Below are 16110 nucleotides of genomic sequence, written 5' to 3'. Positions count from 1 at the left end.
GAACACCATGAGTCTTTCGTGCCCGGACATTTCTATGTGTGCAACAGCGCTGCAGGAAACGAACATGTTGAAACCGCTAATATTGTTTCGGGCCGCGTGGGAACGCTTGCCCGGCATTTCTCAATGGGTGTTACGCACAATTTGTCACGGATACACCATTCAGTTTCGGAAAGGTCCGCCCCCTTTCCGCGGAATTCTCTCCACGGTGATAAAACCGATGGACATGGCGGTGCTGAGACAGGAAATGTTAGCTCTACTGAGCAAAGGGGCTATAGAAGAAGTACACCCATCTCAGATGGAGTCAGGGTTTTACAGCCGTTATTTTGTGGTACCAAAAAAGGACGGCGGATTACGACCCATTCTGGATTTACGCCGTCTAAATCTTACACTCAGGTCGAGCAAATTCAAGATGTTGACGGTAAAATCTATTTTGTCTCAGATTCAACCAAACGACTGGTTTGTCACGATCGATCTGAAGGATGCTTACTTTCATATTCAGATCATCGAGAGACACCGGAAGTTCCTCAGATTCGCTTTGGAGGGCAAAGCGTATCAGTACCGCGTTCTTCCCTTTGGCTTAGCGCTAGCTCCCCGTACATTCTCAAAATGCATGGACGCAGCTCTGGCCCCGTTGCGGCTCCGGGGCGTCCGTGTGTTAAACTATCTGGACGACTGGCTGGTGTTAGCGCACTCTCAGACTCAAGCACACTCTCATCGAGATATTGTGCTAAATCATTTACACAGCCTGGGTTTACGCGCAAACTTCCAGAAGAGTGTATTAATCCCCTCTCAACGGATTACCTTTCTGGGAGTAGATTTGGACTCTCGCGCGATGACAGCGAAGCTTTCTGCCCCGCGCGCTCAGTCGATTATGTCATGCGTTCAGCACTTCAGGGCGGGTCACACAGTGACAGTGAGACTGTGCCTCAGACTACTAGGTCTAATGGCGGCGGCGCTTCCCGTGATTCACCTGGGTTTGCTTTACATGCGCCCGTTTCAGTGGTGGACGAAACGACAGAATATTTCACCCCGTTGTTCTCCGCATCGAACGATCTCGGTGACGCGGAGGTGTGTGATGTCGTTAAAGCAATGGACATCAGCCGAATTTCTCCTCACCGGGGTTCGGCTGGGAATTTGTGCTTCCCGAGAGACTGTCACGACAGACGCGTCTTTGACCGGGTGGGGAGCTGTTTGTCAGGGGCGCCCAGCCCACGGAGTGTGGACAGCGGCACAACGCAGCTGGCACATAAACAAATTGGAATTACTGGCGGTTTTTCTGGCTCTCCAGTATTTTTCGAGTCTACTGACCGACCGTCATGTGCTTCTCAGAACGGACAACACTGCGGTCGTGGCTTATCTGAACCATCAGGGAGGATTACGTTCTCGCCCTCTGTGCAGACTGGCAAGGCGGATTCTTCTTTGGTCTCACGACAAATTTCTGTCGATCCGGGCTGTTCACATCCCCGGACGACTGAACTTCGGAGCGGATTTATTATCCAGGCAGACTCTGGAACAAGGGGAATGGAGATTACACCCCCAAACGGTGAATCACCTATGGCATATTTTCGGGGAAGCGGAAGTGGATTTATTCGCGTCGAGCACGACTACGCATTGCCCGCTATGGTTCTCCCTGAGCCCTCCATCACCCCTGGGTCTGGATGCGCTAGCTCACAGCTGGCCCAGGACCAGCTTGTATGCGTTTCCTCCGATTCGGCTAGTCCCAGCGGTATTATGCAGAATACGGCGGGACAGAGTGGGACAGCTGTTGCTGGTGGCTCCGCGATGGCACACACAGCCATGGTTTGCGGATCTCATCAATCTGTTAGCGGGCTCTCCGGTGGAGATTCCCCTCAGACGGGATTTATTATCGCAAGCACAGGGACGGATCTGGCATCCCAGACCAGATCTGTGGAACCTGTGGGCGTGGCCTCTGAGCGGAGTGAGTTGATATGTCCCGGTCTTTCTGCTGAAACTACCGAGACTATATTGAACTCTAGAGCAGTTTCTACGAGACGCTTATATGCTTTCAAGTGGAAACTGTTTATGACATGGTGTGAAACTCATGATGTGGATCCAGTTTACTGCCCTGTGGCTTCAGTACTGGAATTTCTTCAAGACCGTTTTTCGGAGGGATTGACACCAGCCACCTTGAAGGTTTATGTGGCAGCTATCTCAGCTCACCATGAGCATATAGGTGGTGTTTCAGTGGGTCGTCACCCACTGGTTTCTCGCTTTATACAGGGTGCGCGACGGTTGAGGCCTTTCCGCCCTGTGCGAGTTCCTTCATGGGATTTATCCATTGTGTTACTGGGTTTGTCAGGGCATCCGTTTGAGCCCCTGGAAACTGTATCGGATAAGCTCCTGTCTCTTAAGACACTTCTTCTCATGGCTTTATCCTCCCTTAAAAGAGTTGGGGATTTACAGGCTCTCTCTGTCTCACCCTCGTGCATGGAGTTTGCACCAGGCTCTGTGAAAGTGTTGTTGCGACCTAGGCCTAATTATGTTCCTAAGGTCGCGTCTAATCCTTTTCATTTTCAGCAGGTGGTCCTGGAGGCCTTTTCTCCTGCTGCGACAGAGTCTGGAGATCTAAGTCTTTGCCCTGTGAGGGCGTTGAAGACTTATGTGGATCGCACTGCCCCATGGCGTGAGTCTGACCAGCTGTTTGTCTGTTTTGGACATAAGAATAAGGGCCATGCAGTTACGAAACAGCGCATGTCCCATTGGCTGGTGGAGGCTATTTCCTTGGCCTATGAGGCGCGCGGGCTCGCTTCGCCCTTAGGAGTAAAAGGTCATTCCACAAGAGCAGTGGCTTCTTCTCAAGCCTTTCTCAGTGGATCTTCTATGGATGATATCTGTGCTGCGGCAGGTTGGTCCTCACCGAGCACTTTTATCAGGTCTTACAGTCTGGATGTGAGGATGGCCCCTGGCTCCCGGGTTCTCTCCGCTTGAGCAGATGCTTCCTTGGATCCAAGCTATCAGGTACGTCAGGCGTGATGGTATAGCGTTCCCATACGTGGTGACGTCACCGCAGCATCGAAGTGACCTATGAAAGGGAACATCTCGGTTACGTATGTAACCTTGGTTCCCTGAATAGGGAACGAGATGCTGCGGTTCTGGCCGTGCCGTACCTTGATAGTTTTCTTCCCTTCTCGTCATGAAATCTGAGGTAAATGGCGCGCGGCACCAGGTATATATATGCCTACGCATGACTGGGCGGTGCCACGCGCTATTTGGCCAATAGGATTGGCGGGATGGTATAGGGCTTCAGACATTCGTCACACCGAAGGTGTTCCCATACGTGGTGACGTCACCGCAGCATCTCGTTCCCTATTCAGGGAACCAAGGTTACATACGTAACCGAGATGTTCTTTCTTTTTCTTTCTTTCTTTCTTTCTTGCTTTCTTGATTCTCTCCCTCCCTCCCTCCCTCTCTCTCTCTCTCTCTCTCTCTCTCTCTCTCGATCCTAAAATCTTTACTTAAAATCTATAATTTTGACCCATACAATGTATTAGCTACTTCCGGTTGCGTTTGCGGTCATATTTGAGTTATATGAACACCCTCAGCCACTAGAGGACAGTAGTTCATCTTTCTCGCCATGGTTGTAGCTCAGAAGAACTACAACTCCCATGATGCCGTTCACCCGACCGGTGTTACGTGAATGTGTGTGGGTTAAAATCCATTCGCAGCACGAGCGGAGTGTTCTCTGTCTCAACCATGGCTCCTGTGTCAGACCCCAGCTCATTTTCCTCTCTCTCCAAGTGCGCCACCAAGCACTTAAATCTCATTTACCATGTTGACTTTGACAGGCACGTGCTCAAAGGAAAAGTCGCCCTGACTGTGGAAGTTCTGGAGGATAAATTCGCTTCTCTGGTACAGTTTTCATTGGTTCATCAAAGCTGTCATTGTGTTTGCTTGACTTAATCACTACACCTCACAATCACATACACCTATGTGTGCGTAAGATGCAGTGTGCTGTATGCTTTTACATTGTTATTATTGCTTTAGTTCATTTGTAATAAGTACTAGAATCTAATGGATTGTTCCTTGAAAAAGATCGCTACTAATAGCTACTAATATTTAATTATAAAGACGGTTTATTTAGCCATGCATGTAAAATATGCTCATCTTACAGTAACAGTGGGGTTGCATATCTACCTGAACTTGATACTGTATTTAAATCCGCAGCCTAACCTGATGACATTTAATCGCATTCAAAGTGTGTTGTTTATAAATTTGATACGTTTATTCAACCATCAACGTTTGCAAATGCATGTGCGTATTTTTTTCTTGTCATATTGTCACTAATGTAAAATGTATCTCATCATTAATGAGGTTTATTAGTCACGTACTGTGTACCTGGTTTACTGCACTTGATCTGAACTTTGATTTCAGGATCGTCCAGATCACATTGATAGACTTTTACCTGAACTTGTTGTACAGGTGCACTTAATAAAGATAAATCTAAGCTTACATAACTGCTATGCAGTTTGCATTTCAAAGGTGTGAAGTGAAAACCAATATACCAAACATGGATTTCCATGAATTGTTTTGACAAGATGTGACCTCAACCATAAAATACCTACTATTAAATATCAAAAGTCACACCTATTTAAACATGAAGTTTGCAACCTTAAACCATACACCGTAAATATACTTGTGTTATTATATCTATTTTTCTAACAGATTTAGGTATATATTGTTTTATTTATATCTTCTCTCTCTCTCTCTCTCTCTCTCTCTCTCTCTCTCTCTCTCTCTCTCTCTCTCTCTCTCTCTCTCTCTCTCTCTCTCTCTCACTCTCACTTTCGATCCTTCTTTCTAGACGCTGGACTCAAAGGACTTGAAGATCTTTAAGGTTTCTGCAAATGGCCAGGCTGCGCAGTTTGCTCTGGGGACTAAGCATAAATTTAAGGGATCCCCACTAGAGATCACTCTGCCTTTTGAACTCTCACGGTACTGACACAAACCTGTTCTGTACTAAGAAAAAGCAGTTTGGTTTTCTACTTCTAACATTTAAGTTATTTCTGTTAAGTGATTCACTACCAAGATAAATGCACTGTGAAACATGCCTGCAAATGCATGCTATGTTTTGCGAACAAAGTTATCGTCAGTGAGCTAAATTTGGCTTGATCTAACCAAGTTCCCCAAAGGAAAAATATTTAATTATTATAAAGTTAATATATATATATATATATATATATATATATATATATATACAATATACAATATATATATATATATATATATATATATATTTTTTTTTTTTTTATTATGCAAATTATATTATATTATTACAAAAATGGAATCATTTAATTGAATGCATTCATTTAAAAGGAATAGTTCACCCAAAAATGAAAAATAAATTGGGTGAAAATGTACTCACTCTCTAGATGAGTTTGTCAAGTCAACTTTGACAGTCCTGTTAATTTCGATGCAAAGTTTTTCCTCATTGTTCCCAACTTGTATTTAAATGATCTGTGTGTGTTTCAGTGGGCAACATGTGATTGTGGAGATCGAATATGAGACATCTCCTAGTGCTACAGCACTGCAGTGGTTGACCCCCAAACAGACTGCTGGGAAAAAACATCCATACCTTTTCAGCCAGTGCCAGGTATGTCCTCGCTACGAGTGGGTGATGTGACCAAAACTTTTATCACTATTTTTAATTACTTATTAAAAATTTAAATTAATTACAAGCAACAGGACAAATAAATACAATAAAATAAAGACACAAATGAAATGGACCTAACTGGAAACCTCAAGCTCTATTGGTCTACCATAAATAAGAAATACCACATAAGATAAAAAAAAGAAGAAAAGAAACAACAGCAATAAAAACTTACCTGTATAAATTTAATATACAATACCATTTTTAATGTTAGACATTGTTTTAATGTCTTTGGTTTTTTGATTAACATTAAATGACACAAACAGCAGCAGGTATATTAGGCTGCTGTCACTTTAAGACTTAATGCACAGGTCCAAAATCTGACACAAATCTGATATTGTCCCTGCTGTTTATGTTCACTTAAGACATAACTAGCTGCATTTATGTTGCCAAGATGGCATTTTGATTAAAAAAAAAAGTATGCATTTGATTGTTCAAATGCAATAAGACATCAGAAAGTAGTTATAGGTTTTCAAATCACTTGATTTTATACCACAAGGCTTAAAAGTGAATGCAAATTCTAAACCTTTGTGTTTGCATAGGACTACGACATCACAATCATCCAAAATCTCAGATTCAATTTATTGTGTGTACCGTTTTTTTTTTTTTTCACCACTACTGGTCACCATTTCTCATCTTATCACACTTACCACCACAGCACGTGTGTGTGAAGACTTGTGGTTCATGTGCAATTTCCTTGAAATATTAATATTTATGCAGTCATTACATTACTTGAGTTTTGGTGTAATTAACATTCAATATGGCGTCTTTTATGCATTTGCAATGTGACCAAACAAATGTTTCCAACCTTTTACTTGTTAGAAAAAACATTGCATCAGTCAGGGTTTTTATAGTAGTAGTTTTCAATTAATGAGCATACTACATTGCATGTAATAAATATTGTATGTTTTTTTTTTTTATATCTACTCTGACTGTCTCTACCTACAACAGGCCATTCACTGTAGGACCATGGTGCCTTGTCAGGACACTCCATCAGTGAAGCACACTTACTATGCCCAGGTAACATGCATGAATTGCTTGAAGAACTAATTATATACTCAATGAAGCAGCACTGAAGTGCATGCCAAAACCATCTAAACTAAAAGGAAACTCATTAAAATCCACAGTTGTTCTGCCGGTAACACTGGAACATTTTTCTGTGTCTCAGGTGTCTGTCCCCAGAGAGCTGGTGGCGTTGATGAGTGCATTGCGTGATGGTCAGGAACCAGATCCGAGCGACAGCAGCCGGGTCATCTATCGCTTCAGGCAGCCGGTCAGCGTCACGTTTTTTTATTTTTTATGAACAGTTGTTTTTCCAAATGCTGTCTTCATATCTTTTTCTTTTTTTGCAGGTCCCAATGCCCTCTTACCTCATGGCTGTTGTTGTTGGCGCTTTGGAAAGCAGGTGATCTTCTTTCTGTTTTGTCAGTTTTGATTTTAGAACCATGCTCATATTTTCATATGAACAAACATATTTACATATTCAGCACTCAGCATTCAGTTGTGGCTGATGTATATCACATTCACATTGGTTGGCCAATCATAATAAGTCATTTATATATAGGTATAGTAGCAAACATAGCTTGTTTTAATTCAAAAGGGCCATAAAACATTGGAAAAATGTTTATGTTTGGTGATCAAAAGTTTGGAACAATGAAGATTTTTTTTTTAATTTATGAATTTCTTTTTTATTTTTAACATTTACATTTGATCATTTGGCAGATCCTTTTATCTACCGTAAAGTGATTTACAAATGAGGACAACAGGAGCAAATCCACAAAAGAGCAACAATATATAAGGGCTGTGACAAGTCCTGGTTAGTCGTACATGGCAGTACATATACTGTAGCAATAAATAAAAAGAAAACAAGTAGATTGAATCGAAATAGAATAGATATTTCTTGTGTTAGAGTTTCAAGTGTAGATGGAAGAGATGGGCAGAGTTGGGCAGATCATGCCAGCAGCATGTTATAATCAGTGTTGAAAACAGTTGATGGATCTAGTTCATCAGTTTAAAACTGGTTTGTGGATGGAATGTTTAAAAGATAGAAAGTCCCTTTTGATCAATTGAATGCATCCTTGCTTAAAGTATTGAATTCTTAAAATCTTACTCATGCTGAGTAGAATGGTAGTGCATAATATATATGCAACAGAACAAAATGTTAAGCAGTACAACTGTTTTCAACATTTTTAAAAATAAGAAATGTTTATTGAGCATTAAGTAGATACATTAGATTTATTTCTGAAGGATCATGTGACACTGAAAATTTTGCTTTGAGATCACCGGAATAAATTGCATTTGAAAATAAATGAAAATAGAAAAAGTTATTTTAAATCGTAAAAATATTCCACAATGTTATTATTTTCACTGCACTTTTAATTAAATAAATGCAGCCTAGGTGAGCATAAGAGATGAATCTTAATAATTCCAAACATTTAATATCTATGTCCACGCCTCCTAGATGAGGTGTAAATGATCTTTGTTTGTGGTTTACAGGGAAATTGGTCCCCGATCTAGAGTTTGGTCTGAGAAGGAGTATGTGGATGAGGCAGCGTTTGAGTTTTCAGAGGTGAGAGGATTCTTTTCTGATGCTCTAGACTGAGTTTTCGGCACTTTTGAATGTTAAAGAGAGAGTTCACCCAAAGATGAAACGATCTGTCTGTGCAAGAAACAACAGTATTTATATAGTTTTTTACCTCTGATTCACGCAATGTGCAAACTGATCAAACTCTCCTGAGCGCGTTCTCAAGCAGGCTCGTGAGGCCTCTACTTCTTCTTCTTCTTCTTCTTGCTTTATGGCGGATCGCAGACTTATAAGTGCATTACCACCACCTATCTATCAAATGGACTATTGACACTCTTAATTGAGATTGTAGACAGCGTGTCAATGGTTGATTTGAGAGATAGGTGGCAGTAATGCATTTATTAGTCTGCGATCCGCCATAAAGCAAGAAGACGACTCCTCACGTGCCTGCTTGAGAACGCGCTCAGGAGAGTTTGAACAGTTTGCACGTTGAGTGAATCAGAGGTAACAAACTATATAAAAACTGTTCAGTTTCTTGCACATCGTTTTGTGTCTTTACACATAAATGTATCGTCACGAGCCATGAGGTTTAATTTGGTTTTGTTTGTGTAGGTTTTTTTGTTTTATTGTATGTTTTAGCCGTGATTCCCATCCACTTACATTATAAGACTGACAGACCAATGATTTCAGTTAAAAATCAAAACACACAATTTTCATTTTTGGGTAGCTATCCCTTTAAGACAGATTGTGATAAACATATTTTACACCACTAAACATGCATTGCTTGCATTTTAATTTTAATATGACTAACAGATAACACTGTTTGCTGCTTTCTGTTCATCAGACTGAGACCATGTTAAAGACGGCTGAGAGTCTGGCAGGGCCGTATGTGTGGGGCCAATATGATCTCCTGGTGCTGCCTCCATCTTTTCCTTACGGGGGCATGGAGAACCCCTGCCTCACATTTGTCACTCCCACTGTACTGGTCCGTGAAATTCCTCTTCATAAATATACGCAGCCTTCTGCAACTATTAGATGTGTTCACACAGACATGCAAAGCCACATTTAGAGACTAAAGTTAACAAGTGTTCAATCGCGGTCTATGTAGGTTCTGAACAGGTCCTGTAAACTTACAGTATAAAACACATAAATAAATGTGTTACAACATTATATACACTATTTTAAATGTTTGGGCTCAAGATGATTTAACAAAAAAAAAAATTCATGCTTTTATTGAGCAAGGATGCATTAAATTGATCAAAAGTGACAGTAAGTCTTTTATAATGAAATAAATGATTTCCATCTGAACTTTCTATTTATTGTCCATAAAACAAATGTATAATGGTTTACACAAAAATATTAAGCAGCACTACTGTTTTCAGCATTAATAATAATAAGAAATGTTTGTTGAGCAGCAAATGAAAAGAAAAAGAAAATGATTGAAGGATCATGTCACTGAAGACTTTAGTAATGGATAATGAATGAATAAATTCAGCTTTCAGCTTCAGCTACATTTTATAAAACATTTTTATTTTTACAAATTTTAGATTGTAATAATATTTCATAATATTATAGTTTTTTCTTTATTTTGTTTGTTAAAAATGCAGCCAAAGCAAGATACTTATATTATATAATATATTATAATGTTTTATATTTTAATGCTAAGCAATGCATATTTCTAAAGTAAATGTATATTTCTGAGTAAAGTTTCTCTTCTATATTAATTCACTACTTATTGCTCTTATTCAACCGGAGAGGTCAAATTCATTCGTCAAAAAGTGTGATAACCCTGAATTTTGTTCATGTTTATAGAATATACATCTGTTTTATAATGCATTATTTAATGAATTAACAGAACAATATACCAGAACCACATCAGTGTAAAAACAAAGATAAATAAAATATTTAAAACTTAATGAAAGTAATAAAACTAGTGTTTGTTTGTAGTTTAGTTTATTTATATCAGGACAATGTGCAGTTACATTAAAAAAGATGGCTGCACCAGATTTAGCATTATGCTAATTTCCATCTGTAGTCCTACACAATTAAAATAACATAACAAAGGCAATTAAAATATAAAAAATGATATAACAAAGACGGTTAATACGATATAAAAAGGCAGTTTACAGAGAAGGTTTAAAATACAAATATTAAGTGCAAATTATCAATTTGTGTGCAAAATTAGCTAGTTGCATTGTTATAAGGTACTAAATATATGGAGTGAATATATGGATATTGTTGATGGTCTTACTCTTTCGTTGTGTTTTTCAGGCTGGAGACAGATCCCTCGCTGGTGTAAGTAATCCGTGCATCAAAACATTTTTAGGTTAATGACTGTGAATTTGTTCTAAATCACATATCTTCTACTAATTTGAATGCACTCTGTGCTTTTGGTTTTGCCGCAGGTCATTGCTCATGAGATCTCCCACAGCTGGACGGGAAACCTGGTGACTAATAGGACCTGGGAGCATTTCTGGTCAGTCAGACACACTGAATATGCCGATCAGAAGTTAGAAAGATCCTGTTTTCTGTGATATGACCCCTGTAACAAATGAAGTCTTTCTCTGCAGGTTGAATGAGGGTCATACGGTGTACATCGAGAGAATGATTGCCAGGTGTATGGAGAGTGAACAGCTCAGGCAGTTTAAAGGCATCGGAGGGTGGAAAGAACTTCAAGAGTCTGTAAGTCACACATACATTTCACACTTAACTGTTATTCTCAAATCATGCAAATTATGTCAACTACTTTTTTGTCTATTTGGTGATTTTCTGTTTAGAAATCCTGATGCAATTTACTGGCTAATCAAGTCACTGCTGTATCGTTTTGTAGGTCAAACAGTTTGGAGCGAATAATGTGCTCACAAACCTGGTCCCGAGTCTGCATGAGGTGGACGTGGATGAAGCCTTCTCCTCTGTGCCCTACGAGAAAGGATTCGCTCTGCTTTATCATCTGGAGGAACTGATGGGAGGTCCAGGTACACACAAAATGATTTCTCCTCTCCAGTTTAAAGTGCCAATACTGCTTAAAGTAGGTCAAGCGTTAAAGTGAAAAATAGAAAATTCTGTCATTTTAATTTTTTATTTATTTTTTTACTCACCCTCATGAGTTTCCAAACCTCTAAACTGGTTTCTTTCATCTGTTTAGCACAAAGGAATATATTTTTTATAATGTGGGTTACCAAATAGTGGATGATATCCATTGACTTTCATAGTACTTTTTCCCTGATGACGGAATGTATATACAATATCAACAACAATAACATTTATGTTAATAATATATAATATTTAAATAAATATACAACCAATAAAATATACTTAAATACTTTCAAAAATATTTAAAGATATCTTAAAATACTTAAAGCAAGCTAAAAGTTAATTATAATTGTTATATTTATTATATAACAATATATGTCAAATAATTATATATATATATACAACATGTATATCTTCAAAATGATGTGTAAATAAATAAGCATTTTAAAGATCTAACAAATATTTAAACCAATAAAAGGAAAATACTTTCTCTGCCTTTAATTCCAGAGGTCTTCATGGGTTTCGTGAAGTCTTACATTCAGCTGTTTGCCTATGGCAGTGTCACCACAGAGGAATGGAAGAACTATCTGTTCACTTACTTCAAAGACAAGGTGAGAACTGATTCACTCTGTACTTGAACATATAAATGCATAATTATTGTATGCAAGATGCCATATATTGCGCAGTAATATAGGAATACAAATTGTTGTATAATCATTTGTCTTTTGTCATTAAAAAAAAAATAATAATAATAATAGTAAATTGGAAACATTCATGATGGGATCAACCAAAATTCCTGTGAGAATTCTAAAACCAATTCTATTTCCTGTTTAAATGTCTCTGTTTGTTTCTTTGTCAGGTGGACATCTTGAATAAAGTGGACTGGAATGGATGGATGCACACTCCAGGAATGCCCCCCGTCAAACCACAGTGAGCACTGGAGCACACGTTTGGAGTTTGTGTGTGTGTGTGTGTGTGTGTGATTTGATTTTAACTTGTCCTCTTTGTGCACAGGTATGATACCTCTATGGCAGATGCCTGCACTGCTCTGTGCCAGAGATGGGTGAAAGTGAGCCGTTCTCCTATTAAACCACACCAAAGCCTTTCACAGTTGTGAAGCTTCTCTAAATAACATTGAGTTTAAGGCTAAACCTCCTCTTTCTCTGTTAAGGCAAAAGATGAAGACCTGGCAAGTTTCATTGAGGCAGACGTGAAGAAACTCAACTCTCCTCAGCTCATTGAGTTTGTGGCTTTGTTGCTCCAAGAGGTAATAAATACTTTAAAATCCTAAATTGAAGGAGGGACCCAAGTCATGTCTAGAGACTACAGTATCAAAACAATATATATTTTTGTCAAGAACATCCTAGCAATGACCTTAGCACTTCCTGAGTCACAAGCAACAACTGTAAAAAAAAAAAATGTGAAAAAGATGACTAAGAAAGAGAGAGAGGGGGGGTTTTATATATATATATATATATATATGTACAAAGTGCACTTTTGTTTTTTAATATTTATTTTTTTAATTAATTACAATTTCAATATTTTTCATATTTTTTCAATGTAAAAACCTAAATTACAGTTTAACATAATACAGAACTGTTTGCATTTTATATAAATGTGATATTTCAATTTATAATTTATTTAAATATTAAATGTTTATTTTATAATTATTTTTTTTTATTTGACCCTTTATATATTTATTTTTTAAATTAAAAAAAAATCTAGTTTACAGAGTGCATGGCACTTAAGCATGAAATGTTCACATTTTTGTTTAAATGTGATTTACAAAATATGTATTTCATAAATTGTATTTCAATATTTAATCTTTGTGTAGATACCTATATAATTAAATTTTATTTGATGTAGAAATCTAATTTAGTCTTAATGTCTCAGTATGTTGTTGCAGAGCTATGTAAGTGATGCTGTAATAAAAACACATTTAGTGCTGCATAAATCATCCTAGGTGTATATGACTTTCTTCTTTCAGATGAATTCAGTTGGAGTTATTTAAAAAATGGTCTTTGATCTTTCAAGATGTTTGATGCCACTCAGTGGGTGTTGCACTGCATCGGTCCATGAGAATGCGCATCCATTAAAAAAGAAAGTGTCTCACATGGCTCCGGGGGGTGAACAAAGGCCTCCTGTAGCGAATCGATGTGTTTATGTAATACAAATATCCATATTCAAAACGTCATAATCATTTTAATCTAGTTTGCACTCACAGTTGTAAACTAAGCAGTTCCGGGTGAATGACGTATGAGGTCAGCTTTGTGCATGCCGCTCTGAAGTGACACACACAGAAACGCAGCGGAGAGATCAAAACAAAACAACGGTCACTAATTAGAAAGTACAAAGCGAGGATTTGTAAAGTAGAGTGTCGGGGGATTTCGATATAAGCCAAGAGGAGACTGGGTTTCCTTTGCTAAAGTAAAGAAACTTTGCTTCCTTTGCTCCTGTAAACAAACGTTGGTTTTCACGAGACTCACCAGCACATGCACAACACCGACCTCATACTGTATCTCATTCCCCTGGAACTGCTTTGTTTACAACAGTGAGCGCAAGCTAGATTAAAGTAATTATTACATTTTGAATATGGATATTTTTCTTACAAAATCACATTGATTCGCTACAGAAGGCCTTTAACCCCCAGAGCCATGTGAGACACTTTTTTTTTATTTTTATTAAACTTCTCATGAACCGATGCAGTGTAACACCCGCTAAATGGCATCAAACATCTTGAAAGATCAAAGACAATATTTAAAATGACTTTTGACTAGATTAATTTGAAAGAAGAAAGTCATATAAACCTAGGATGACTTCAAGGTGAGTAATTTATGGGCCAAATTTCATTTTTGGGTGAGCTAACCCTTTAAAATGTGTCTGTTTTCTTCACATATTTCCAGGCTCCCCTTCCTCTGTCCCATGTGAAGAAGATGCAGGAGGTCTATCAGCTGAACAATGTTAAAAATGCTGAGATCCGCTTCAGGTAAGCACCCTGTTGTTGTGGTTTTTTCATTATATGATTACATATTTCAGTATTTGATGGTGTAAAATTGGTTGCTTATGCAGGTGGTTGCGCATCTGTGTGAGGGCACATTGGGAGGAAGCCGTTCCCCTGGCGCTGAAGATGGCTACTGAACAGGGCCGAATGAAATTCACTCGCCCACTCTTCAGGTGAATTCATTCAGTTGTTTAGAGAAGTCCATAGTCATACATATTTTATGTAATTTCTTTGCAACAGCGAGCAACCATGTACACTTCTGTTTTTAAGTGTCCAGAGCTCATCAAGGCTATTTTAACGTGCACTTGCTAACCTCCTTTTCTCTTTCTCCTTTAGGGAAGTTTACAACTCCAAGTTCAGTGACGAGGCAGTGAAGACTTTTAAGGAGCACCGTGGAGCGCTGCACCCCGTCACAGCCATGATGGTGGCCAAAGATCTGAAAATCGATGGCTAAAATGCTGCTTTCTAATATTTTTATACATGAGCAGTGTTTCTATGCGTCAACCTAGTACTCCGATACTAAACTGCATATCACACCACGAACAGAAGAGTTATTGTGCAGAATGGTTTTCTCTTCATTGGCCAAAGCTTGTATTTTTTTTTAATGTCTCAGTCTCAGGGCTTAGAACAAAACACACGCATTTTCAGTATCATGTATTTCAGTGTTAAAAAAAGAATATATGGAGTATAAAGGATCCGCTATGTCCCTTTATATGACGTGTCCACGGTAATGGTCTGTAATAAACTCATCTGTACTAGAGGTTTCGGCTCTTTTATCCAGCACAACATGTATCCTGGTGAACAGCACATAAACATATGCATTTCATATGTACGTTTGTAAAAGTTGAATTATATACTTGTGTTGTACCTTACTTTGAGAATACTGAGCAATTTAAATATTTTTGCAAACGACTGACAAAAGCGCATTTAAAATGTTCATATTAAGTTTCATAATGTCCCAGCCATACAGCCACGACTTAAATCTATGACTACTAGAATAGTTTTTAGTTTATAGTACAGATCTTTGCAGTAAACCGGATCGTCTCGTCAAGGGAATAAATATCTTTAAGCAGTTCAAATGTATGTTTTTTTTAAACGTGTAAACATCATTACGGTATTTTGCTTGACTAATGTTATAATGATATAGTGAGAATATGGTGCAGCTGCTGTTATACGGCCAAAAAGTAAGATGATATTTTATGTCTTGTAAATCACTGAGATCAATATAGCAGGCTGTTTATATAAAAATCAATATACCGTATATAAAAAATGTCATTCTTTATCTCCCAGTAATATATCTTATTAAGAGGGAATTGAGATACTTAGTTTTCTGCGCTTTCATAAAACTGATTTTAAAATATAGACCCCATTAGTCCTAAATGAGCTCGTCTACCTACATCTGGAGGATCTTATCAAGCCATTCGCTCGAGAAAGCTGATCTCTTGTGATGAGGTTTTATTGGAGAAGCTGCGCCCTCTAGTGGTCGCATAAACCATTGACTGCCTCATTTCAGAAAAGCCGAGACACCCCTCGCTTGGAAAAGCCTGAAACGCAACATCCAAATGTGACCACCAGAGGGCGCAGCCTTCCATATGAGACACAGCAACTGACTGTGATGTGTTTTTCAGATGTGTTTTCTGAAAAGGTTGTAGCTAACCTCAGAAAAGTGTCTCTTAGGGGGCATAAAGACCTTTCAAATCATTAAACACTTGTGGCTTCAGAGGGATGTGGCTTACTTGGGCTCAAACTGAAAGGAATTCTATGCTATAGTCTAGGGATGCCCAAACTCATCTGTTATAGTCTAGGCTCTATGCAAACTCAGGTGTTTTTATATTCTTAATGTCTTTGTGTTATTAAGTATGTACCTGAAGCAAGACTTAAGAA

The 16110-nt window shown here is 38.5% G+C and overlaps 1 protein-coding gene across 1 annotated transcript; it reads left to right on the top strand.

Annotated features, from left to right (window-relative positions):
* Positions 1-3664: 3664 nt before the first annotated feature.
* On the top strand, positions 3665-14986 carry lta4h (leukotriene A4 hydrolase). The gene is made up of 19 exons (XM_059510777.1): positions 3665-3870; positions 4823-4953; positions 5491-5611; positions 6620-6688; positions 6837-6941; positions 7021-7073; positions 8165-8237; positions 9037-9177; positions 10464-10487; positions 10598-10668; positions 10763-10874; positions 11023-11167; positions 11733-11836; positions 12085-12155; positions 12240-12294; positions 12397-12492; positions 14129-14211; positions 14295-14399; positions 14563-14986. Exons 1-19 carry the CDS (start codon positions 3715-3717, stop codon positions 14678-14680), a joined length of 1833 nt encoding a protein of 610 aa, XP_059366760.1. The 5' UTR covers positions 3665-3714; the 3' UTR covers positions 14681-14986.
* The last annotated feature ends 1124 nt before the right edge of the window (positions 14987-16110 follow it).

Source organism: Carassius carassius, chromosome 26, assembly GCF_963082965.1.
Source record: "Carassius carassius chromosome 26, fCarCar2.1, whole genome shotgun sequence".
NCBI lineage: Eukaryota > Metazoa > Chordata > Actinopteri > Cypriniformes > Cyprinidae > Carassius > Carassius carassius.
This window is presented reverse-complemented; position numbering and strand designations above follow the sequence as displayed.